At 43.0% G+C, this 26,684-nt stretch overlaps 1 protein-coding gene across 2 annotated transcripts in view; it reads left to right on the top strand.

The window, feature by feature from the left end:
* Tmem209 (transmembrane protein 209) overlaps positions 1 to 20,889 on the top strand; it is a 29,194-nt gene extending 8,305 nt beyond the window's left edge. For both annotated transcript variants that reach the window (XM_005365776.3, XM_005365775.3), the window contains exons 7-15: positions 3,292 to 3,467; positions 4,141 to 4,212; positions 6,896 to 6,992; positions 9,180 to 9,305; positions 11,693 to 11,790; positions 13,657 to 13,771; positions 14,081 to 14,178; positions 15,813 to 15,886; positions 19,212 to 20,889. In XM_005365776.3, the coding sequence (XP_005365833.1) occupies positions 3,292 to 3,467; positions 4,141 to 4,212; positions 6,896 to 6,992; positions 9,180 to 9,305; positions 11,693 to 11,790; positions 13,657 to 13,771; positions 14,081 to 14,178; positions 15,813 to 15,886; positions 19,212 to 19,266 (911 nt within the window). In that variant the 3' untranslated portion in view covers positions 19,267 to 20,889. The remainder of the gene's footprint in view (positions 1 to 3,291; positions 3,468 to 4,140; positions 4,213 to 6,895; positions 6,993 to 9,179; positions 9,306 to 11,692; positions 11,791 to 13,656; positions 13,772 to 14,080; positions 14,179 to 15,812; positions 15,887 to 19,211) is intronic.
* Positions 20,890 to 26,684: the final 5,795 nt, after the last annotated feature.

Raw genomic sequence — 26,684 nt, 5'->3', positions numbered from 1 at the left:
CTTGCCCTTGTTCTTGAGTTCTCTGTAGTCCTCATTGTCCGCTATGTTCAGCAAGTCCGGTTTTATCCCATGCTTTTTCAGACTCAGGCCAGCTGTCTCATGGGGATTTTTATGTCTGTGTTTTTGATGCAGTCATGTAGGCTGGTGTGGAATTATTATGTCATCTAGGCAGTCTTCAAACACAACAGTGTTCTGACTCGTCTCCCGAGTGCCAAGCCTGTTTGTATGGGACTTTGTGACTGTATTAACTCATCTTTATTTTCCCCATACACTTGTATGGGGAACTCGTGTGTGTGTATATGATCAACGCAGGCGTCCCTTTCGTGGGTGCTGTTCACTTTGTGGTTTTTGACATGGGTTCTATTATTGGCCTGAAACTTGGCAGCTAAGTTAAGCTGGCTTGCCAGCTGCCCCAGGAATCCACTTACCTTGGCTTCCCTGGTACTGCCATCAATGGCCCATAATGCTTAACTTGTTTCTTAAAGATTTGTTTTTGCCTGGGTGTGATGGCACATTCCTTTAATTTCACCTCTCTAATGATAGAGGCATGTGGATCCCTGTGAGTTACATAGTCCAGGACAGTTAGGGCTAAAAAGACTTCTGTATTCTTAACATTTTTCTTCGACATTGTACCCACCTGTACCCCATCTTTCCATTTTTGCTCGTCTTCCCTTCCCCTCACTTTCTAGATCCATAGAATACTACAGATTCATCCTGCGGTCTCTGCAGTCTCCCTGGCTGGCTGAGGGCCACTGTGCTTTCCGTGGACGGGATTCGTAGAGAATAGTATTTACAAGTTAATATCTGAGTGTTGGGCATGCTGTTGTACTTAGGTATCAGATTTCAACTTTTAAGAACACACTGCTAACAAATATTCACAACTCAGTTCTCCAGGAGTGAGAAGCTAGGCACACATAATACATTCATTTTGTCTCTCCCTCACACATGCCCAAAGGTTTTTGCTGAGTCGTTTAAAATAAAAGTTGTAGACTTTGTGATACTTCTTCCCTCAGTATTTTACATGTGTCTTCTGAGAACAGGACATTTCCCCTTATAACTTCAAAATGAACTTCTTACCTTTGATACACCACTGTAACTCAGACACATTAATATGGTTGACCCAGAGGCAGTGATAACTGACCTTTTTCAAAAAAAAAAAAAAACTTTTTTTCTTTTACTGATGCAGGCTGCTCCAATTAGTTGCACTTCTTTTGCTGTCTTTAACCTAGAAGGTGTGTGCATGTGTATCTTTGAAAAGACACCCAGCTAGTGTGAAAATTGGATTTTGTCCAGTTGTTTTCGCTTTAAGTGTTTCCTGGTAGGAACACACAGCTCAGCGGCGTGTCTGTGTGTGTTAGATTAGATGTGTGATACCCTGGCCTGTGGAGATCGAGAATTGCTTCACTTGGTCATGATGGTTGCAAGCAGGTTCCTTAGTAGTTTCCCTTCGATTACTGGCTTCCAGCCACCCTTCCTGCAGGATCCACCAGACGGCTTGCCCAAGTGGATTAATGCAAAGATGGTTGCAAGTAGAGACTTCCTCGTGGGTTCCTTCCACATGTCGTGATCTGGCATTCTTCTATAAGAACAACCTTGTTGAGGGCTGGAGAGTGGTTCAGTGGTTAGGAGCACTGACAGCTCTTCCAGAGGGTCCAGGTTCGAATTCCCAGCACCCATGTGGCAGCTCTCAACTGTTTGTAGCTCCAGTTCCAGGGGATCTGACACCTTCACACCAATGTACATAAAATAAATTAAAAAATAAAACAAAACAACCTTGTTTATCACTCAGCCCAGTTGTTTTTAGTCACTTTGGACTCCGAGTTTAGCTTTTCTCAAATATGCTTGATTTTTTTTTTAATTGATTTTTATTGAGCTCTACATTTTTCTCTGCTCCCCTCCCTGCCTCTTTCTTCCACTTCAACCCTCTCCCAAGGTCCCCATGCTCCCAATTTACTCAGGAGATCTTGGTTTTTTTCTACTTCCTAGTAGATTAGATCTGTGTATGTCTCTCTTAGGGTGTTCATTGTTGTCTAGGTTCTCTGGGATTGTGATTTCTAGACTGGTTTTCTTTGCTTTATGTTTAAAACCAGTTATGCATGAATATGCCTGTTTTTTAAGAGTATCTTGTTTTATTCTTTTATTTTTTATTCTTTCTTTTCTACATCAGTGATTGGTTTGATTTTTTTTTTTTGTTTTTTTGTTTTTTTTTTTTTTGTTTTGAGATGGCTCCTCTGTGTAGACCTGGAACTCACTCTATAGACCAGGCTGGCCTCAAAACTCAAGAGATCCGCCTGCCTCTGCCTCCCAAGTGCTGGGATTAAAGGTGTGTGCCAGTACTGCCTGGCTACCTCAGTGATGTTAATTAAACCCACTTTTTCAAAGTTAATCCAACAGTTCAATTATCTGAAATTCTTGGAGACTAAATACCTACACTTCTGCAGCTGATTTTTATGCTTGGGGTCTCATTTGCTAGAAATTTGTGTGGTTTTGTTGTTTACCTTTCAGATTTAGGAGAGTTTTGCGCATTCTGGGCTGGCTGGGTGGAAACCCTGTCTCGGACTCGGAAAGAATGAGCTCTTCAGAAGCACACTCGTTAGTGAGGCCTCATCTGTCCAGCTGTGCTGCTGCTGGTGGGAATGGCCTCCTGGATGTCTGCTTCTTACGTTGTTAGATAGCTTTCATCAACACAGGAGTCACTACAGGGAGCCGTGTACAACAGTTCGTAGAGCCTGTAGTCCAGAAAGGCTTCTTTCTTTTTTTTTTTTTTTTTTTTTTTTGGTTTTTTGAGACAGGGTTTCTCTGTGGCTTTGGAGCCTGTCCTGGAAATACCTCTGTAGACCAGGCTGGTCTCGAACTCACAGAGATCCGCCTACCTCTGCCTCCCGAGTGCTGGGATTAAAGGCGTGCGCAACCATCGCCCGGCCAGAAAGGCTTCTTAACAGAGGCTGCTGTTAGCTCCATTCAGAGGAACTTCCAAACATTTGCTTTCCCTGGTCAGTGAGCGTCTCAGAGCATAACACAAGCTGAGTTTCACAGCAGAAAGAGACACTTGCAACCATGCATCATTCCGAGGGCTCAAAATGGTCTTTTTAATGTCTAACCCGTGATCTTCAAAGAGAAGACAGTGTTGGGGGCCAGGAGAGATGCTTCTTGAGTACTGTGGGGGGTGCTTGTCTTTTTGTTCCTTGAGTATTGTCAGAGGTGGCCTAGTTCCTAGATACCTAGTGTCTCTGGGTTACTGCTGTATAAAATGACTATAAGAACTAAGACACTTTGAATTTTTAATTGCAGGGAGCCCCGATTCCACCTCTCCTTCCACCAGCCCTACCTTCTGGAATTACAGTCGTTCTGTGGGGGATTATGCACAGACCTTAAAGAAGTTTCAGTATCAGCTTGCCTGTAGGTCCCAGGCCCCGTGTGCTAACAAAGATGAAGCTGATCTCAGTTCTAAGCAAGCTGCCGAAGAGGTAAAGGGAAAATAAAAAGATTTAATATACAAAGACCTTCAGATTACTAGAAAACTATTTTATTTCTAGAAAACTTTTCTCCTGTGATCCTCATTTTTACTACTTAGGAATAGAAACTTGAAATTTATCTGTGGAATAGCTTTTGTCATTGATATTTTTAGTTTATGATATATAGTTGACTAAAATGCCCTGACTATAATACTTTCTGCAATCATTAGGAAAATAAAAAGAAATTCTCGGGACTGGAGAGATGACTCAGCAGTTAAGAGCTGACTGCTGCTCTTCCAAAGGACCGGGGTCCAATTCCCAGCACCTACATGGCAGCTCACAACTGTTTGTAACTCTAGTTCCAGAAGATGACATTCTCACATAGACATATATGCAGGCAAATACCAATGCACATAAAATAAAAATAAATAATTTTTAAAAAATTCTCAGTGGCCAGACTGTTGGTTTTAAAATACATACATTTGCCAGTCTGTTCTTCAGTCTAATATCAGATACGGGGTTTTTATTCTTTTTTTGTACTTGAAAGCAAAACACACACAGACACTCAACACTAGCCCAACCAAAATAAGGAACTTTTAAAGAACAGCCATGAGTTAGTAATAAGGAAATTACTGAATGCTAATTAAATGGATATTAGTGTTTCTGAAGGGTCTCTTTTAAACAGGTCTGGGCGAGAGTGACCATGAATAGACAGCTTCTGGATCACATGGACTCGTGGACAGCCAAGTTTAGAAATGTAAGTTGTGGGCTAGAGAGACGGCTCAGCGGTTAAGAGCACTGGCTGCTCTTTCAAAGGACCTAGGTTCAATTCCCAGCACCCCATGGTGACTCACAACCACCTATAACTCCAGTTCCAGGAGATCTGATGCCCTCTTTTGACCTCCATGGGCACCAGTCATACATACATACATGCATGCTGGTAGACGTACATCCATGCATACACACACACATAAAACTAAGTTAAAAAAAACCTTAAAAAGAAAGAAGGAAATGTAAGTTGCGTCTTGTGCCAGTTGTAGGACAATATCAAACTATGAGCTGAGGTTCTTCGTGAGATTGCTGGAATTAAATACTAAACGTAATGGTGCGTGTATAGTGGTAGAGCAATTACCTTACAGCGCCTGTTTTCTCGAGATTGGGTAGTCCTTTCCGTGTTAGTCAGTGTAGCTAGAGAAAAGAAACTATGATTTTTAACTTCTTCCCTTTCCCAAAATTTCAATTCTATTTCCCCAAAAGGTTTTCTGTCAGTGTATTATCTACCTAGAATTGTGAGGGAGACAGGAACGTGTGTAACACCCGATTTTGTATTACACCCTCGGTACAGTTCGCGCGCCACTGTACCGTAAGTGAGTTGGGCAAGGGCCTGGAGATTGAAAGAACCCACACAGAGAGACTAGGGTCATTCGAAGGAGACCAGCCGAATGCCCTTTATTCAGAATTGGGGAAATCCTTACTACCTAACTGTTGCACAAGGATCTCCACCCAGGCAGGTGGGAAATTACCATATTAACAATGGAGTAAATGCCCTGCAGCTAATCACCAGGCAGGGCAGGGAGAGCACAGAAACACAGGAAGCTTAGTTAGCTGATCATAAACTGTCCCCCCGAATGCACCCCAGGAATAAGGGAGACCAGGGCCCTACAAACGTGGCCCTCAGAAACACTGTTATACATGCAATTTCCTTATCTCCCTAGACAAGAATCCTCGACTCCTCCACACACAGAGACAGTGGCTTCTCAGAGTGTCTGTCAGTCCCAGGTTCTGTGCAGACCTCCTTCGATGCCTTAGAAGAATTTTGTTTCGTTATTAAGTAAAGTATCAGGAGGAAGAGGTGACTAAAGTGTGGTGCACACATGTAATACCTACTGAAGAGCCTGAGGCGAGAGTGCGAGATCAGGACTGTCACAGGCCATTGTTTCAAGAATAAAATAAATGCAGTATTTTGAGTCCAATACCATCATTCTCGTTCAGAATTTTCGGGGCATGCGGACTGTATCTCTTTTACCTTGGTTTTGCTGTAGCCAGAGAGTAGGTAGCAAGTTGTTTGCATGTAATAATGTTAAGAAGAATGACTGGCAGGATGTCCTTGGAACTGTTACCTTGTTACACTTCCAGTTACAAGCAAGACTGAGCCAGGCTGTGGTGGTCCACACTTTTAATCCCAGCACTCAGGAGGCAAAGGCAGGTGGATCTCTGTGAGTTCGAGGCCAGCCTGGTCTACTAGAGCTAGTTCCAGGACAGGTTCCAAAAGCTACAGAGAAACCCTGTCTCAGAAAACAAACAAACAAAAGACTGGAATGGAGTATTTAAAGTCAAAAGGTTTGTCAGGTATTTTATCTCTTCCCAGGCTTCCATGAGCTGGAGAGATGGTTAGCAGTTGTGAGCACGTCTGCTCTTTTACAGCACCTGAGTCTGCTTCCCGGAACCATGTCAGGCAGCTCGCAGCCGCCTGTAACTGCAGCTGAGGTGTTCCATTGCCTCCGGCTTGTGCAAGCACCTCACAGACATGCACCACAGTTAAAAATAGATAATACAGAAAAGAAAGGAAGGGGCTTTCAATTTTCAAAGGCTTTCTACTTCAGACTTCTCATAAGGAATTGTGAATTAGTATTTCGTCTGAAACATTTTCATCTTTTATAGTTAACAAAAGCTTGGGAATAGAGGTGGTGGTCAGGACCACTGCAAACACGGAACAGTAACGCACAAACACCCCAGACAGATTCCCGTCATGCAGCCTTTCGTACCCCCAAATTAGTTTGATACTAGCCATGGGGGGTGGGATTTGAAGTTTCCAATCTTTAAAGATAACGCTGTGATATTTACAGACTGATTTTAAATGTAATAAATGTGTGTCTGGAGCTAAGGTATGGGCAAGCCTCGGGTGAGCTAATCAGTTACCCCAGCTTGAAAGCGGTCTTTCTGACTAGAGACCAGTATAAGTGATGGTACGTGTGCATGTTACCTCGAGAAGTGTAGGCTGAATAACAGTTAGAAGGGTTTTGTTTTGGAGACAGGTCTTATAATATAGCTCTGGCTGATGTGGTACTTGATATGTAGACCAGCTGGTCTCCAACTTCCTCAAAAATTCTCCTGCCTCACATCCCAAGTACGCAGATTACAGGAGGCATAAGCCACTATGTCCATCTTAAAAAGAGAAATTTAGAAAAAATTAATATCTAGCTGAAAGTTTAACATTTTCTGAAATAAAAATTGTATGTGACTTAAGAATGTAAGTTGATTTGTGTGCAGCTCACCTGCTCCCTCGGCATCACTGCACGGCTACTCGCATTCTCTCGCCGTGCTTTCTGATTCTCTTAGTCAAGTGGAAGACAAAAAAGTTGCCTGAAAAAGGAAGAAATAATGATTTGAGAACTACTTTAGAATGATAACTATAGAAGCTATTCTTCATTCCTTCCTAGTGGATCAATGAGACAATATTAGTGCCTCTGGTGCAGGAGATTGAGTCTGTCAGCACTCAGATGAGACGAATGGGCTGTCCAGAGCTGCAGATCGGAGGTATGTGAAGCAGAGCCTGCCCGATTTACTTCAGTACACTGTTTAAGTGGAAAATAGCTTCTTGTAATGGGCTGTTGGACAGCTTTCCTTGTCTTTGGGTGAAGAAGAAAATGTTTGTAATTGTTTCTTAAATGTAGCAGATTTGTTTGAGATATACTTAAACTTACATTTGCCTATACAACTTGCCTGTTAAGTGGACAGTCCATAGGTTTGGCTTGAACCATCCTCCCCCGGCTAATTTTACACTATTTCATCTCTCCCACACCTTTCAGCTGTCTCTCTGTGTACTTCCTCAGCCGTGTGTGAGCACCAGCCTGTGCTGTCTGGGCTAGTTCATGTCACTATGTGGTCCTTTGGGACTGGCTTCTTTCACTTCACTTGACATAATGGTTTTTTTGTTTTTTTTTAATATTTATTTATTTATTATATATACAATATTCTATCTGTGTGTATGTCTGTAGGCCAGAAGAGGACACCAGACCTCATTACAGATGGTTGTGAGCCACCATGTGGTTGCTGGGAATTGAACTCAGGACCTTTGGAAGAGCAGGCAATGCTCTTAACCACTGAGCCATCTCTCCAGCCCGACATAATGTTTTTAAGTTTCTTTATTTCTTTGTATGTCCAACTAATAATCAGAGTGCACCTTCTACATTTTATTTACCCATTCATTGGTTGATTGGCATTTGGATTATTTCCTATTAATAATGCTGCTGTGAATAAGATTTTCAATATACGTTTCCTTCAAAAAGCAGCTGTATCTTCTATGCCCTTAGAAGATCTTTTTTGTTTTGTTTTGTTTTGTTTTTTGTTTTTTGTTTGGTTTGGTTTTTTGAGACAGGGTTTCTCTGTGGCTTTGGAGCCTGTCCTTGAACTAGCTCTTGTAGACCAAGCTGGTCTCAAACTCACAAAGATCTGCCTGCCTCTGCCTCCCAAGTGCCCGGCGGAAGATCCTTCTAACACCAGGTGATGCTTAGGTGCTTAAGCTGCCTTTTTTCCCCTCTTAATATTTTTGTATAATTTATCTTTCATAATCTAAGAAAAGTCACTATCATAAATATACTTATCCTGATATAGTGGGTAACTTTTTTTTTTTTTTTCAAGACAGGGTTTCTCCGTAGCTTTAGAGCCTGCCCTGGAACTAGCTCTTGTAGACCAGGCTGGCCTCGAACTCACAAAGATCCACCTGCCTCTGCCTCCCAAGTGCTGGGATTAAAGGCGTGCGCCACCACCGCCCGGCTAGTGGGTAACTTTTAATACAGCTTAATTTGAAAGCTGTGGTATAACTTTTATGTGTATAACATTTCCTATATTTTAGTTTTGCCAACATGAATTTGTATGCCTTTTTAAAAAGAGGTGTGTAATTATGTGTGTAAGAGAGAGAGAAAGAAAATCTAGCCACCTTGCATGAAACTATGTAAACTAGTTACTGCAAGTTAAGATAAGTTCTTTCTGGGCTGGAGAGAGACCTAGGTTCCATTCCCACATTTCCCAGCCTGTGAATCCAGCCCAGGAGTGGTTTCCATGGCTCCTGCACTCTTGTGCTCATTACACACACACAGACGCTGGAAAGATGGTCCAATGATCAGAGCACTGCTCTTCCAAAGGACCCAGGCTCAGTTCCTTTCACCTATATGGCAGCTTACAACCAAATGCAACCCAGTTCCTGAGGGCCTGACATCCCCCTTCTGGCCTTAGAAGGCACCAGGTATATATGTAATACACAGATACACATGCAGGCAAGACATTCATACTTATAAAATAAAATATATAAGATAAAAACACACCTAAATGATAAAATAAATCTTTTTAAAAAAGATAAACTATTGCTCTCCTTTGTTCTTTCAACAAATATTGAGTGCCTACAATGTGCCAGGAACGATTGTAGGTATTGATAACAGTAAGCACTGCAGAAAAATGCCTGAAGCCCGTGCCCTGGTCGAGCTTTCTTCCTAATAGATGAGACAGATGGGCAGGGCAGAAGACAGAGCTAGGACAGAGAGACAGCGTCGGAGTAGTCATCTCTGCTGGGCGGGAGCTGTGAGCTCGTGTGAAGGAAGACATGGCCCACTTGTGTAGAACCTCGAAGGCGGTGAGGAACCAGCTATTTGAAAACAAGCAGAGAAAACTTGGAAGTTCATTGAGAGTCTCTGTGATAAGTAATCTGTGTTCTTTGTGTTTTAACAGAGGCGAGTGTTACCAGCTTGAAGCAAGCTGCCCTGGTCAAAGCTCCTCTCATTCCAACTCTGAATGCAATTGTGCAGTATTTAGACCTAACACCAAATCAGGAGTACTTGTTTGAGAGAATCAAAGGTAACTTGATTTGAAGAGGAAAAATGAAAGCTCTTTTGTAACATTAGAGTTTTTGTAATGAAAGATAACAAGGAAAAACACTATTTTGAAATTATGTAATTATGGTCCTATATTTTATAAGTATATTTAAGTATGGGCTAATGAAGGCTTATACTTGAAGAACTTTTCAATCATCTATTTAATACACTAAGACTGTCAAAAGACTATCCCTAAAGATTTTAATCATTTTATTCTGTGTAAAAAACTTAAATATGAGTTGAACAGGCTGGGCTCCTTTTCCGCTCCTAATCCTACCAAGAACTGGGAGTGTGCCACTGTGATGGTCTTTGTAATATCAGCGTGCTAATCTGAATCTTGTCATTTAGTCATTTATATTTAATTTCTGGTTTCTGTTATGTGCTTCGGACTGGGGGGAGATGGGATCTGAGGAGATTGACCTGGAATCGGGAAGGTCAACCTCCCAAGCTCTCCCATACGCTCCCTTCATTGTGCCTCTCTACTTAGAGAACAATTCATAAAGTCAGGGTTAGTTTCATTTGGACAGACTGTAAAATGTTTCTTTGTTAGAGCAAGTTTGTTTGTTTGGTTTTTTTGTTGTTTTTGGTTTGTTTTTGTTTTTTCGAGACAGGGTTTCTCTGTGGCTTTGGAGCCTGTCCTGGAACTAGCTCTGTAGACCAGGCTGGTCTCGAACTCACAGAGATCCACCTGCCTCTGCCTCCCGAGTGCTGGGTTTAAAGGCGTGCGCCACCACTGCCCGGCGTTAAAGCAAGTTTTAAAAATAGTACTTCAGTATTCAAAATTTTCATGCATTTTAACTGGAAAGTGTTAGAGTCCTCTGCTTTAAACCATGCTTGGATTCAGATTTAGGAATAAGCATTTTTTTCATGACTTTCTAGAGCTTTAACACAGAAGGAGAATTTCAAGCATACATGGAACTCTAGATGAAAGTTGGTGATAGAGCACTTACCTGGATTGCCTACTCAGTGCCCAGCACCTCAAAAAAAAAAAGTGGAGAGGTGGCTTAGCAGTTAAAAGCACTGGTTGCTCTTCCAGAGGTCCTGAGTTCAATTCCCAGCACTCACATGGTGGCTCACAGCCATCTGTTATGAGATCTGGCGCCCTCTTATGGTGTGCAGGTGTATGTGCAGACAGAACACTGTATATACATAAAATGAATAAGTCTTTAAAAAAATCACACAACCACAACCTGCCAAAACATAAATATCGCCCAGTTCAGAACATCTGTCTGCTCAGGCCTCCCTTCCCTGTGTTACCCTGGCTGCTTCCTCCCATCTGTCTCGTGCCAGCATCTGTTTGAAGAACTTCTCATTGGATAGCCTTTCAGTTGTCAGTTCATCTGTAATGTGTGTGGGTTTTTTTTTTTAATGATTTCTTTATTTTCATGTGCAGTGGTGTTTTGCCTGCATGAATATCTGTATGAGGGTGTCAAATACCCTGGAACTGGAATTATAGACAGTCGTGAGCTGCCATGTGGGTGCTGGGAATTGAACCCAGGTCCTGGAAGCGCTGCTGGTGCCATTAACCACTGAACCATCTCTCCGTAATGTATCTCTAAAACAAAGTGTTACACAGTGCTACCACGGGGTTAGCACTTATTAGCTGACATACCTCACATTTGTGGTATTTGCCTTATTTTATGAAATATCCAGTGTGTGTCTAAATATCCTGCCAGCTCATATTTTAAATATTGTTTGTTTGAAGTAGGATTCAAATACTATCGTGTATTATGATAAATTAATCTGTTTCTTTTAAGCTGTAGTTTTCTTGTCCATCCTTTTTTAAATCTTTGCAAGATATTTGTTGTAAGAGCTAGATTGTTGTCTTATACAGTTGGGGTTTGTGAATATATCCATGAATTTTCTATAAATTCACATTCAAATATTTTGGTAGTCTTGGCCTATTGATAGTATTTGTACATATAAATTGAAAATATGTGTATGAGGTATCATCGATATAAAAGATGAAATGCAGTGAATGTCCGAGACAGGATTTCTCTGTTACCCAGGCTCTCGTGGAGCTCACTCTGTAGGTCAGGCTAGCTTCAAACTCAGAGATCCACCTGCCTCTGCCTCCCGACATGCGCCACCACGTGCAGGCTGCAGTGAAAGTCATGGCTGTGCACACCCACAGACAGTTCTCACACACGTCAGCAGCCATGCACGACATTCTAACTGCAGCGATGAAGACTCCAGAGTGTCACCTGATTCCTTGTAGTGGGGTTTAACTTTGAGGTCTTGGATTTCTTTGGGGGGATACTCTGGTAAGGTTTTATAACAGTGTACTTTTCCTACTGTAATCCTCTAGCTTCTTTTCTTTTTTTGTTTTTAATATGTCTAAAGCATTTTAATCTTGCTTTTGTTGCGCAGAGCTTTCCCAGGGAGGCTGTATGAGTTCATTCCGATGGAACAGGGGTGGGGACTTCAAAGGACGCAAGTGGGACACAGACCTGCCCACCGACTCTGCCGTACGTCTTTCATTAGTTTTTAGCCTGATAGAGTTGTTATTATATTAACATGGCTTTATTTTTCCTTTACAAATATTAGTTAGAAAGGATTTAAAACTAAGTACCATCAGCATCGTGCCCACTTTCTGTTTGGCCAACTGGGGCTAATATTTCAAGTTCCTAAGCATGGCTGCAGGAACACTTCTGCTCCCCTTTTTGCTTTGTGTTATTTAAGCATTTTTCATGATTAGATACCATTGTTTAATTGTTCTGTATTAGACTTAAAAGATGATAAAGTGGTGGTGGAAAAGAATTTGTTTGTTAAATAATGTAGCAAAGAATATTATTGTGGGGGGTGTTCAAGATAGGGTTTCTCTATGTAACATTTTTTTTTTTTTTTTTTCGAGACAGGGTTTCTCTGTGGCTTTGGAGCCTGTCCTCGAACTAGCTCTGTAGACCAGGCTGGTCTCGAACTCACAGAGATTCGCCTGCCTCTGCCTCCCGAGTGCTGGGATTAAAGGCGTGCGCCACCATCACCCGGCTTCTATGTAACATTCTTGACTGTCCTGGAACTCTCTTTGTAGACCAGGCTGGCCTCAAACTCACTGAGATCCACCTGCCTCTCTCTGCCTCCTAAGTACTGGGATTAAAGGTATGCACCACCACCACCTGGCTGACGCATTCTTTCTTTTATTTTTCTTAGATTTATGTGTTTATTATGTATACAGTGCTCTACTTGCATGTGTCCTTGTAGGCCAGAAGAGGGCCTCAGATCTTATTACAGATGGTTGTGAGCCACCATGTGATTGCTGGGAATTGAACTCAGGACCTCTGAAAGAACAGTCAGTGCTCTTAACCACTGAGCCATCTCTCCAGCCCCAACACATTCTTTCTTATGTGGAATTATTACTTTAGGAAAGATTGCTACCATCATACTAAGTAAATCAAAGAGCTTTAAAGTTTGTGTTTTTCAAAATTGTGGGGGGGGGTTGTATTATTTACATGAAAAATAATTTTAGGTGTTAATATTCAATTGAGAATTAAATATATGCAGATTTTCTTGGTTTTGCTGGCAACTGCATGGTTGCAAATTCTCTACTTAACAGAAAATAAGGAGCCAGGTCAAGTGCAGATCTATAATCCCTACTACTTAAAAACCTGAAGCAGAAAGATTGCAAGTTCAATTCAAGACCTGCCTGAACTGCTATAGAGTGAGATCAAGGCCAGCCGGAATAACTTAATAAATAAAATAAAAAAGGGCTAGATGTCCAGATCTGTGACAGAATGTTTGCCTGGTATGTTTACAACTCTAGGTAGAGTCTTGAAATACACATTCACACACGTGCACACAGGATGAGGGATGTTCTGCTTTTGTTTGATTGTTCTAAAAGAACAAAAGTGAAGATGAAGTAAGTTTGGTGTTTAAATTGTCCCACCCCAAATGCAAATATATTTTTCAATTTTGTGTGAAATTTTTTAGAGGGCTGCTGAAGATCTCAGCCAGGGCAGGTGCTCTGTCCACTGGACTTCATACCAGCCCTGGAGTAGACTATTTGAACTATAAACTTCGCCTTATCAACACACTAAATTGTTTTGTGATTTAAGTTAATTTCCTTTTTTATATGTAAAATTATTTTTAACCAGGTGGTGTAACACATGCCTTTAATCCCAGCACCTGGGAGGCAAAGGCAAGCAGATCTCTGTGAAATTTGAGCACAGCCTGGTCTACAGATAGAGTTCCAGGACAGCCATGGCTACACAGAGAAACCCTGTCTTAAACAAAATGAAACAAAAAAATAATAATTTTTATAAGTATAGACCGTTTCAAAGCTATGTTTCTGTGCTAGATTGCCATTCTAACCTTGAACGACTGTTTTCTCTCTTCAGATCATCATGCATGTGTTTTGTACCTACCTCGATTCCAGATTACCTCCACACCCTAAGTACCCTGATGGGAAAACATTTACTTCTCAGCACTTCGTTCAGACACCAAATAAACCAGGTACTAACTCCAAAAAGAGCATGTTGAGATTTTCACCTGAAATACCTTTATGGTTTATGTTGTAGGATTTTTGTTTTGTTTTTTTGGGGGAGGGATGTTTTTTGTTTTGGGTTTTGTTTGTTTGTTTTGTTTTTCAGACACGGTTTCTCTGTACCCTTGGCTGTCCTGGAACTAGCTCTTGTAGACCAGGCTGGCCTCGAACTCATAGAGATCCAGCTGCCTCTGCCTCTTGAGTGCTGGGATTAAAGTCATGCACCACCACCGCCCAGCTATGGCTTAGTTTTTTAACATGTCGTATTTTCTTTACAGATGTTACGAATGAAAATGTGTTTTGTGTTTATCAGAGTGCTGTCAACCCTCCACATTATGAGCTAATCTATCAGCGACATGTCTACAATCTTCCAAAGGTATTTCTTGTTTTCAATTCTAGGGTTGACCTCAGGACCTCATGTATACTGGGCAGTACTCTACCATTGAACTGCATTCCCAACCCTAATGAGCTTGCTGCTAGGGGATGTAAAGATGGCATTTTGATAACATTTAAAAATTGAATCTGGGTTTGGTTTTTGTTTTTGAGGCAAGGTCTGTCTCACTTTGTAACCCAGGCCTAAAGTTTTTGGTGATCCTGCACCCGCTTCGCAAGAGCTGTGATTACCTGTATGAGGCAGCACATGGTCTTGTGTTCTGTGTGCCTTGAACACAATAGTGTTTCATTTGGGAGTGTAAAGGAAACCACCATGGAGAAGCAGCTGCTATTATTAGCATCTCGTCAGGTTACCTTCTGGACGCTTCATTTGGGGCTTTCTGTTGTGTTTTGTTTGAGAGAGTGTCTAGTTGTCCTAGAACTCAATTTTGTAGACCCAACTGGCCTCAAACTCAGAGAGTAAAGATGTGTACCTTCTTTCTAGCTCTTTCTGGTTCATTTTGTTTTGGTGGGGTTTTGTTTTGTTTTTTCTCTTAGGTTTTCAAGACAGTGCTTGTCTGTGTAGCAGTTGTATCTGTCCTAGAGACTAGGCTGGCCTCAGACCTTTGAATTTTTTTTCTCTTAACCAGCATCTTTACTGAGATATTTTACATTGGCTACAATTTCTTTTTGTTGATTTCTAGTTGCGGGGGTTGGAGGGGACGATCTCAACATGTATCTCAGACTAGCTTCCAGTGCTCAGACCTGCGTGCCTCAGTTTCCTGATTACTAGGACTTGAGGCAGGCTCCTCCATATAGAACTGTTGACTATAATTATACAATGAGTTCTCCAGTAGTTCCTAGCAGACATAGTAATTTCACTTCTTTCTGGTTTGATTTTACTTTTTTAAATTCATAAGTATTTTGAGCCACAGAGGTTCCTGTTGCTCCCCATGCCCACCCCTTATTTTTATATGATAGAAAAATACTATCTTATAAAACTCATATATCCTCAGATTCTTAAGCAAACACCTAAAGTCAAGTAAAATCTGACATCAACAGAGGGCTTTTGTAGCCCAGCACTTATATGTAACAGTTGGTTTCAGAACTGGCAAAGATTGCCCAACTGTGCATTGCCAGTAAAATCACTTCACAGCTCTTGATATCCTGACACTCCTGTGACTGTTCCCTTGGGGGCAGAGCATGTCTTATGTGTGACCATCAACGTCAGAAATGCTTTCTTCCTTCCACACTTCACCATGGCTTTGGTTCTGCATGTGTGGCCCCTCCCACCCCACCAGGTCTGTCAACTTTCTGTTCATATTTCAAGTCTGCTTTACATTGTTGCTTTTAGGGAGCCATTTTCTGCCTCCCCAGTCTAGGCTGGAGGCTCCTCTGTGCTCCTCTAGCGTCCGGCTCCCTTCACACTTTGTGCTCAGTTGTCTGTCCACCTTTCCTGCTCATGCTCAGCTCTGTCCTGGATGTTTTCCGTCTCTTCACAGCAGGCGTTGTGTGTTAATGAATAAACTCTGAATTATGTAAAATTCTAAACTGCTGGGTGTGAATGGTACGAGCTGCGTTTGCCTACATGACCTGATCTTTGGAGTTTAAATCCTACTGTGTTCGTCTTGATTCTAGGGCAGAAATAACATGTTTCATACACTGTTGATGTTCCTTTACATCATAAAGACCAAAGAGTCGGGAATGCTTGGGTAGGTATTTATGATTTTAAGGTTAAGTATTTAATTTAGTTAAGAGTTTTTCTTTCTGTGTTAAGATTCTGCGGGAGGCAGCACATATACCAAAAGATTGTGGGCAGAACTCTAGATCAGAGTCTCGTCCATTCAGGCTTCAGAACTTCTTCTTGCCTGTCGGTAAAGTCAACTAAGGCCATCCCGTCAACTTTTCAGTGTGTCCTCTGGGGAGCATCTCTGACATAGGATAAAAATCAGACTCTTGCCACTTGACAGTATAAAAGCAGAAACTTGGAGTCTGCTTTCCAAACCAGTCCATTTTAGAAACAACGCATTCCACAAAGTCTGTATACTTCCAAAGGGGCTAGTCTGTACCCATTCCAAAATATTGCTAATTGGGATGAAAATAGTCTGTTGAACTTGTTTATGAAATCAGTAATGAAGCTCACGTTATTTACAAATTCAGAATTACCATGTTGTCATGTCTATGATTCAGTGATTCAGTATTTCAAATACTGTTTGAAATAAGCGGGCCACTCCCAGGACTGAGGAAATCTGGTAATGTATAATTTGAGAGTCTGAAAACTTAGCTTCTGGGGTCCAGCTGTCATAACAAGGACCTAGAAATAATGAAATGTCAAGGGAAGTACTTGGTTCAGAGGACATCTGTGGCTGGTTCCACTCTGGTGGGCATGTCTCTGGGAAGAGGTTATGTTTAGATGTGCTGTTCATAATTCAGAGATGAAACATGTTCCAGAGTGTGCTGCCAGCACTGTAGCCGTGGGCACGTGTGTCACTAATACTGACGGCATGACTTGTGAACTGAGACACCCTAAAAGGCAAAACGAGTATCAGGTTTCACTGAAAGAGGTAGTTATCTGCTGACATGAGCTGTATACTGTTCACACACTGGGTGTCTACTGGAAGTGTGAAGCGGTGTGTGCACGTGGCATCACGCTCTTCCTCTTGTGGACTGCACTGCACTTAGTGAAGGCAAAGCTCTGTCCCAGATGTGTTTGTTACACGTAAAAGATTCAACAGATGTCAGCAGGAGCTCATAGACAGAAACAGTTATCTGCCTTGACTTTTCTGACGTTTGTTTGTGGAGGTCAGAGATAAATTGCAGGAGTCGGTTCACTACTACCACGTGAGTCGGGGATGAAATGCAGGTCATCAGGCTTGGCGGCAGCTGCCTTCCCCCAGCCGTCTCACCAGCCCTTTATTCACTCCTTCATCAGATTTCTTAATATAAGAAAGATTAAAAAGGAAAATCACTGCGGAAAGCATCTAAACTAAGAAGGTTTTTCATTATTTTTCAATTGCAAAAATAATGCTTGTTCAATATAGAAATACTTGAATGACATAACAGTATACACCAGAAAATGAAAATACCTTCCTATTTAGCCTCCCCATTGATCTACACAAAGTGCCGAGAGTGCCAGGTTTTCGCTATCCAGACAACTCTGAGGAATGAGTTTGTATCTTTCACCTTGTTTAAAAATGAATTACACCCAAACTTAAGCTGTTTGAGCTGACTTTTAATTTTATGATGTGTCTTAGGCATTTGTCAGTATCCGTAGGTACATATTTTTTTTCTAAAAATCTCTCATAAGGTTTCATTATAAATATATGTATGTATGTGTGTGCATATATAGAATGGGATATGTAATTTGCAGCAAGTGTATTGTTAATATACAAAATTGTTGTTGGAACTGGAGATGGCTCAGTTATTAAGAGCCCTGGATTCCTTTGCAGAGGTCCCTGGTTAAATTTCCATAGCCTCCATGGTAGCTCACAGCTGTCTTAACTCCAGTTCCAGGGGATATGACACCTTGTTCTGGCTTCCACAGACAGTAGGCATGCACACAATACACATATATACATGCAGGCACAACATTTAGATGTAACCGGAAGTTTCTCTCCCGCCCCCCTAATAACTACTCAGGGTCTTAATATTAATTATAAAAGTTTGGCTGATGGGGCTGGAGAGATGGCTCAGAGGTTAAGAGCATTGCCTGCTCTTCCAAAGGTCCTGAGTTCAATTCCCAGCAACCACATGGTGGCTCACAACCATCTGTAATGAGGTCTGGTGCCCTCTTCTGGCCTGCAGGCATACACACAGACAGAGTATTGTGTACATAATAAATAAATAAATATTTTTTAAAAAAAGTTTGCCTGGTGGCTCAGGCTTATTACTAGCTAGCTCTTACATTTAAATTAACCCATTTCTATTACTCTAAGTATTGCTATGTGGCCGTGCATTACTGGTCTGTTGGCATGTTGCTCCTTAGGCAACTGGCTGGCGTCCCTCTCAACTTTGCCTTCTTTCTCCCTGTATTCAGTTTGGCTTTCCCACCTGGGTATATTCTGCCCTGCCATAGGCCAAAGCAGTTCTATTCATCAGCCAATAAAAGCAACAAATTTTTTATTTAAGATTTATTTATTATTATGTACACAGTGTCTGTCTGCATGTATGCCTGCAGGCCAGAAGAGAGCACCAGATCTCATTACAGATGGTTGTGAGCCACAATGTAGTTGCTGGAATTGAACTCAGGATCTCTGGGAGAACAGCCAGTGTTCTTAGCCTCTGAGCCATCTCTCCAGCCCAAAAGCAACACATTTTGTAGTGTACAGAAGGATATCCCATGTCACTCATACCCAGGAAAAAGTTAAAATTTAAATAGAAAAAAATCATTGATTCTACCTAGTGTTTTTTTTTTTTTTTTTTTTTGGTTTTTCGAGACAGGGTTTCTCTGTGGCTTTGGAGCCTGTCCTGGAACTCGCTCTGTAGACCAGGCTGGTCTCGAACTCACAGAGATCCGCCTGCCTCTGCCTCCCGAGTGCTGGGATTAAAGGCGTGCGCCACCATCGCCCGGCTCTACCTAGTGTTTCTGAAAGGCTGAGGGGTTGTTTGTTTGTTTGTTTGTTTGTTTGTTTGTTTGTTTGAGACAGGGTTTCTCTGTGTAGCTCTGGTTGTCCTAGAACTAGTGCTGTAGACCAGGGTGGCCTCGAACTCAGAGATCTACCTCCCAAGTGCTGGGATTAAATGTGTGTGCCACTACCGCTGACTGAAAAATTAATTTTCAGCACCCTATAAATCTATTTTTTCTAAACATAAACAGTTCCCAGAGTCATCACCAGTACTTGATCTCCCCTGCTGAGCTGTGTGGCCGGCTCCGCTGCTGAGTCACTTCAGCTGGTCTCCGTTAGTGTTCTTACTAGAACCAGACCTTAGATACTTGCACAAGCAATTCAACTAAAGCTTTTCTTTCTTTCTTTCTTTCTTTCTTTCTTTCTTTCTTTCTTTCTTTCTTTCTTTCTTTTTTTCTTTCTTTCTTTGTAGGAGAGTTAATCTTGGGCTCTCTGGTGTGAACATTTTATGGATTTTTGGAGAGTAGTCCATCATTTTATCCCAAACATTTGGACTTTGGTTTTATTTGTCCTGGAAGAAGTTGGATCCGAACATGTATGATAAGCGCCTCTTCTGAAGCAGGACGTGTGCTCTGCAGACTTGTTAGATGTGACCAGAACACGCTCGCTGTTAGGAAGCGTCTTATGATACAACAGCACCTGTGTTTTCTACCCCACGACATATTAATTCCATTGGATGACTCTAAACCTCCAGCCTGTGACCTGGTGCGTCCTCTGCATTCTAACTCCAGGGAGAATCGACCCTTCATCCTTCACCATCACAAACTGTATTCATTGTTGTATAGTAGTGTAAGTACTCAAAATGAACCTCGCTAGCTTTCTTTGTTGTGTCTCTGTATTTCCCCAGTGTTCTACAAGTCAGCCTAAAGCTGAAATGAAATTAATTTCTAAGTGATGTAGTACTTAATCCTGCTGAGCCTTCTCCCCAGCCCCCTGTTGGATTTTTTTTAATATTAAAAGAGATTTGATAATATTGGCGTCTTGAAAGGTCACACTTGCATTAAATTTAGCTGATAAAATTAAACTTTAGTTAAATGTCTGAGGACATCAAGAAAACTGTTACTGCTTTGATTAGCACCTCTTTCCTGCCCACTGTGGGAAGAGGGCATGTGTGCGTGGGTGTCTGTCTGTCTGTCTGTGTGCTGGGGCCTGACCCTGAGCCCCTGTACAGCATCATTAGCTATCCTACCATTCCTTCTCTAAGATCTCAATGGCAGCCTTCCCATTTCTGGTTTTTAGGTGGAGGATAGAGTATTAGTGCTCCCTCTTGTCTTAGGTGCATATGAACTAATTAGTAGTCACACGTGTCTTCAACAGACAGGTGATGTGTGCATCCCATTTTGTATGGTTTGAATTTTTTTTTTAAAGTTAAGAAGGTTGACCCTAAGCTTAAAAGGTGATTTTCAAAAGAAAGGCGCTGTCAATAGCTCTCAATAGGTGCTAACGCCCCATTTAAGAACATATTACTTGGGAAAAAAAGTTTAAATAAACTTAAAAAAAAATTTCAGAGTTTCCATCTCATGTCAAGAACTATCTAGTATGGGACAGAAAGAATTTAGAAGAAATTTTTCATACTTAAAAAAAAAGAACATATCACTTAACTCACTAAATATAAGAACATGTTCCAATTTAAATCTGTGATTTTGAGAGATACTGTGGAATCAGTTGCTGTACTATAGAGGATTAACAGTGCATAAAATACCACCAACCTTGTATTATATGGTAACTATCAAAGTATCATATAGTAAATGCATGTAAGAATATTTGACTATGTAAAAAGAAAAGTTGTCTACATACTTAGTGTGGGTTGCTGTAAAGTTCTTATAGCAACTTCTTTACAAGTCTTTGATTGAACTGTACGTAATATTACCTTTTATCTAAACAGATTTGGTAGACATGGTGGGATGGGCCAGGAACCTCAGCTGCACAAGAGAATGAGGTGGGAGGATCATTAGTTCAAGGCCAACTAGTCTACATAGTAATAACCTTGCATAAAGGTAAAACAATAAAATAATTATCTGCACTGATGAAATAGTTTGAATTTATCATACAGAAAATATGCTGCAAATATAGCATCATTTTTTTGTTCTGTTTGGGTTTTTGTTTTTATTACTAAGAATTGAACCCAGGGTACATCTAACATTGTACCACCGAGCTATATCCCCAGCCTCCAATATAGCAATTTCTTGTAGTAAAATGAGTCAATATCTACTAATACCACAAATCAAATGTTAGCCCTAGGATATGGTCACGTGTTCCTTTTTATTGCTTAACTCAGATCCATGAATCTAGATGGTGTTCATGGTGACATTTATCTTTTCTTTATCAATACCAGCCTTTACTTAAACCAAATTTGTTTTAGAGCACACTAAAGGCATTCATAATTTAGTTTCCACTGAGACAAAAGTGCTACATTACTTGGTTTTCTCAAACTAATATATTCTTCAAGCTGATATTTGAATGGCAAAGAAAGGTCTGCAGAGTGGCCTTTCTCACTCCGGCTTTGCACTAACAGACCTCCTGTGTGACTTCTCCAGAAGGCAGGCAGCCATTGGTCCTTTCCTCCGCTGGAGAGTCTCCTCGGTGAGCCCGTCCATTCTACAGATTCACGTATCATTGCTCAGCCTGATTCCCAAATTCATTAATATGTACTACATCTCTCCTGAGCTCCATCAGACATCTGCGGATGGTACCTTGTGGCCTCTGCATCTGACTCCAGTCACATCTACAAACCAGTGAGGTCTTTGAACACCCCTCTCTCTGCCCATTGTACCCCCAGTTGCCCGAGCTTACAACACTGACTCCTGGAGCTCCCTGGGTCCCCAGTCCAATCAGGCAGCAGACCTTACCCGTCCTTCGTTCACAATGTGTCTTGCAGCTGTCCCTTCCGTTTCTGCCACACTCACCCGGGGCTGCGGCGGCGGCCTAATTAATCTCATAGCTTTCTAATTGTTGCCATGATTCCAGATTTTCCTGTTCATCCTGCACATTCGCTTCAAATTTATCCTCCTGAAGCACCTGTTTGATCGTTTCATTCCCTTGATAAATTTCTTAGCCTGACATTTAAAGCCCTCCACAATCTGGCCCCAGCTGGGCCTTCTGTCCCCATATCTTCAGTTCTAGCCAGTGTAGGCTGTTTCCTGCTTCCTCCTGTGTCATTCTTTTGGCTCTCTCTGCTCATCCTTCCTCTACGCTCTTTGGGAATGTTCCTGTTACAAGCCCCTTCCGCCCCCCTCCCCCCGTGAGACTCTGATTAAACCTGCTATTTGGATCCGGTCCTAACCATGCCAGCTAACCAACATTTTCCTCCAGAAAATGAGACCTGTGTCCTTCGGCAATCAGCTCTCCTACCAGCAGATTTGGAAATGGCTGGATGGCTTTCTTCACACAAGGATTGTGGGTGACAAGTTGGAGCTGGGGACACTGCTGTTCAGGGCCCTCAGGGAAAGGTGGGCCAATCAGACACAGGCTTTCCTAGTCCAGCAGTATCCCCAGACCCATATCTGCTACACAGCACTGCTGAGAAAGTAAGTCAGTTAGTGATGCCCCAGGACCAATTCCATGTGCTCTGCAGGCTTCCTCAGCAGCCCAGGTGTGGCCACAGGAGCACTCTGTCCCGGAGAAGACAAAGCAGTGAGGATCTAGCAGAGACTGGCTGGCCTGTGTCAGAATCTTTGAACATTAGCAGGCTCTCTGGAAGGAAGGCTTCTGGGAGGCCTGTCTTGTCTGCCCACCGAGTCTGTAGAATAACCAGATACATTATCTGGCATGCGCTGGGTCTCAGTAGATATCAGTAATTCTATTTTTTTTCTACCCTGAATGAATGAGGGTTTGTGATGGATCACATGGAGTCAGGAAGAAGAGGCCCATGCAAGGTGGGGGTGGCCTACCAAGGTTAGGATTGACCCCACAGATACTTCCTGCCACCCACATGGTATCCCATGCCCCGCCACATGGTGTCCCATGCCTTTAATTCCAGTTCTATGCAGGCAGGCTGAAACCAGCTCGTTCTCCACAGACAGACCCTGTCTCCATAAGTAAGTAAGTTGAGCCCTGCCCCTAAAACCAAAGTGAATGTTCTAGAATCTCCTTAGGAGAGCCACTTGCCAGAACGAACGAATACTGTTACAGCAAAGCAATAATTTGTTTTTTTGTTTTTCGAGACAGGGTTTCTCTGCCTAGCCCTGGCTGTCCTGGAACTCATTCAGCATCCCAGGCTGGCCACAAATTCACAGATCCGCCTGCCTCTGCCTCTCAAGTGCTGGGATTAAAGGCGTGCGCTACCACCGACTGCCTTTTTTTAAAAGCAGAGTGTCACTGTATAGTCAGTGTTTACTATAAACTCATGAAATCCTCCTGCCTCGGCCTCTGTAGTGTTGGGATTGCAGACAGGTGTACGTCACCGTGCCTGGCTCCACACTGATTTCTGACTGTAAGTTAGACTTTTTGTGAAGGTGTCGACAGTGCTTCTAGTAAGGAGAAGGGCTGCAGAGTCTTTCAAAGTGCCAAAATCAGCTCTCGTGGTATTGGAAACAACTCTTGTTTTGGACTCACTGGGGTGTACACCTTCGGTAGTGGTCTTGGTGGTTCACACCCCACCTCAGCTGCACTCCCAGCCTTTCCGCCCTCCATACTCCTTACACACCCAGCCCTGGCTGCCCAGGCTGAGCGGCTGAGCTTTCTGGCGTGCCAGGGAAACGGCCCCTTTCCTTCCGCTCCTAAACTAGAAGGAAAAAACAACAGCCCCGAATCAGACTGCTTTCATAAGCTGCTTCCCACAGGGGAAAGTTAGAAGGTGCAGTCTGGCCCGGTGAGGGCAGCAGCCAGGCACAACTTTCTCAAATAAATGGCTCAAGAACAGCTCTGATGGTTTTGGCTGAATCTCCAGCTACAAAGAAAGGCCCCTTGTGTGTCTTACGGGAAGGGTATCACCCGACCACCCCATGACTGGACATGCCCTGCTTGCTAGGGGGAGACCTGAAGCCATGGGCCCCAAAGCTGGGGCTTTGAGACGGGTTTGCATGGCTTCCCTCATGAGCTGACGGTCCTTCCCAGTCAGCTCAGCACAACGGACTGCCTTCAGGTCAGCCTTCTCCGCAGCTTCTTACTGAATGGTTTTCAGATGCTGTCTTAGGGATTCCTGGAGTGAGGGACCTTAAAGCAGTGCTCAGTTCTCTCTGTGCTGAGTGGCTTGGATCAAACTAGGAGGAAAAGCCGTGTCCTAACAGGGTCCTTTGATGGATGCTTGACAGACGTTTCCGTGGAGCCAGCCGCTCATTCACTTGAAGCCCTTGCTGTATCTGAGGACGTTGCTGCTTTGAGCTCATCACATCGGTTTCCCTCCCAACACACCCACTGCCAGGGCTTTTTAAAGTCAGTGAGGGGAGGGTGGGATGGCTCAGTGGGTAAAGGTGCTTGCCACCAAGCCTGACCAACTGAGTTCAACCCCAGGCCCAACATGGTGGAAGAAGAGACCTGACTCCTGCAGGTCGCCCCCTGCCCACATGTGCTGTGGTGTGTGTGCCCACATACACATGAATAAATGTCATTTCCAAAACTTGTCAGCGTAGGGTCCGCAGGTGTCTTTCATGACCCTCCTGGCAGGGCAGGCGTTCCTTGAACAAATGGAGGAAAATCAGTCTCCCGTAGACTATGCGTCCTTGGAAGGTAGAGCAAATGCATGTGAGGTGCTCGGTAAGCATCTGCTGAGTTAATAACTGGGCTAGATAAACAGTTGACTGAACTTTATGAGCCGTGAACACACCTCTGTGCTGAAGGCCACAGAGGACACCACAGTGGCCAGGGTGGTTGAGGAGAGAAGCTGAATCCAGATCTGTAGGATAGGCTGGAGGGCTCCACCCCCTCCACTCACTGGATGATATGAGAAGGGATCCAGTAGTAAAAGGTCCGCAGATGGCTGTGAAGAACAAGCCATCTGGAGCTGTGGTCCATGGGCTCAGCATCTCGCGTGCCATCTCAGTCAGTGCTAGGTGAGGGGAAGATGCAGTGAGGATGAGGATGCTCTCATCCTGTCCAGGATACCGTGATCATGTGCCCTGAATGAAACTAGAGTATCTGTCCTAGGAGGGCCATGAAACAGACGTCTGCACACCCCCCTCACTGACACTTCTTAAATGACTTTTATCTGTGTTGTATGTGTGTGCACGCAGACACCAGATACTGGCTTTCTTTTTTTTTTTTTTTTTTTTTTTTCAAGACAGGGTTTCTCTGTGGCTTTGGAGCCTGTCCTGGAACTAGCTCTGTAGACCAGGCTGGTCTCTAACTCACAGAGATCCGCCTGCCTCTGCCTCCCAAGTGCTGGGATTAAAGGCGTGCGCCACCACCGGCCCCAGATACTGGCTTTCTGAGATGCTTTCTTTGATTGGAGAAACCAAGTCTAGTGTGACCTGGCCATAATCTTACCGACACTGGTTCTTTGATCAAATACACAAACACACCCACACCTAGTGCCAACTAGAGACTCTGCTAAGACCTGGGAGCAACAAATGATCGGTTCCCCCTCAAGGAGTACAGATGTCAAGTCTGATCTGGGGAGAAGGGTGGGCTCACAGGGAATCTGTCATACCCCTCTACGGCCGGTGAGTGTAGCTAAGACAGAAGTGGACCTGCGTGTGTTCCAGTCAAACCCTGACTGTTTCCACTTCTCCCAGCGTCAAGGGTGCAGACAACTGGGGGCAGGTTCTGTCTGCACCACAGTATCTGTTCTCAGAAGACGAGCATAGGCTGTGCACTCGGGGTCCAGCAGTTGGTGCCCGTTACCGGGACTGTCACAGGAAGGACATTAGCAGAGTACCCACACCCAGCCTCTGTGTGCCACCTGGTCTTCCTCATAGTGTGGTTGCTGAAATCCTTGAGAAAAGGAGAAGGCAAGAGAAACAGGAACTTCAAAGCCCTGGAAGTTCCAGCATTTCTTCTGCTGTTTCTGCCAAGGCAGGAACAAAGAGGTTCAAGGGGAAGGGCATAGCCCTCTACCCCCCCCCCACCGCCCCAGGAGAGGAATGCCCCGCATTACAAGTAGATAACCTAGATGGTAGATTTTACTCACGAAAAACATAGGCACATGGACATCTGCGTGGCCGTCTTTGGAAAATACAATCTGCTGTAATATGCAATGCCAAACATGATTCATTGATAGCAGGGAAATTTATTCTAAGAACATAATCAACACAAAAGTAGTTGGATCTAAAAGTGTTCATTGTGTGGGTTTATTGTGTTATTAACTTTTATTTTTGTATCACTGGGAATCCAGCTCAGGCTTGCATATGCTCGACAAGAACCATTCACCAACCACAGTGCCAGTGCCCTGCCACACCCTTTTAAAATCGGAGAGTCTTGCTAAATTGCTACAACCTGACCCTGAACTCATAATCCTCCTGCCTCACCCTCCTAAGTAGCTGGGATTATAGTCCAGTGCCTCCAGTCCCAGCCACGACATGCATTTATTCACCATCCATCCACTCAATATTAAGGTAATTTATACTAGGTGCTAAGGATGAAAAAAAGACTGAAGATTTTTTTTAAAAAAAAGATAAATTTCTTTATAGTATTCTTCCTGCATGGACACCTCCTTGACAGAAGAGGACACCAGATCTCTCCATATATGGTTGTGAGTCACCATGGGGTTGCTGGGAATTGAACTCAGGCCCTCTGGAAGAGCAGCCAGTGCTCTTAAACTCCAAGCCATCTCTCCAGCCCCAAAGATACTTTCTTAACCTCAAATAGTGTAACCATTAACAAAAACCCATCCTCACATGGGATGTACTCACTCATATTTGGTTTCTAACCATAAATAAAGGACAGTGAGATTATAATTCGCGATCCTAGAGAAGCTAAATTAGAAGGTGAATCCAAAGACAAACATATA

The sequence above is a fragment of the Microtus ochrogaster genome, unplaced genomic scaffold (genome assembly GCF_000317375.1).
Source record: "Microtus ochrogaster isolate Prairie Vole_2 unplaced genomic scaffold, MicOch1.0 UNK4, whole genome shotgun sequence".
NCBI lineage: Eukaryota > Metazoa > Chordata > Mammalia > Rodentia > Cricetidae > Microtus > Microtus ochrogaster.
This window is presented reverse-complemented; position numbering and strand designations above follow the sequence as displayed.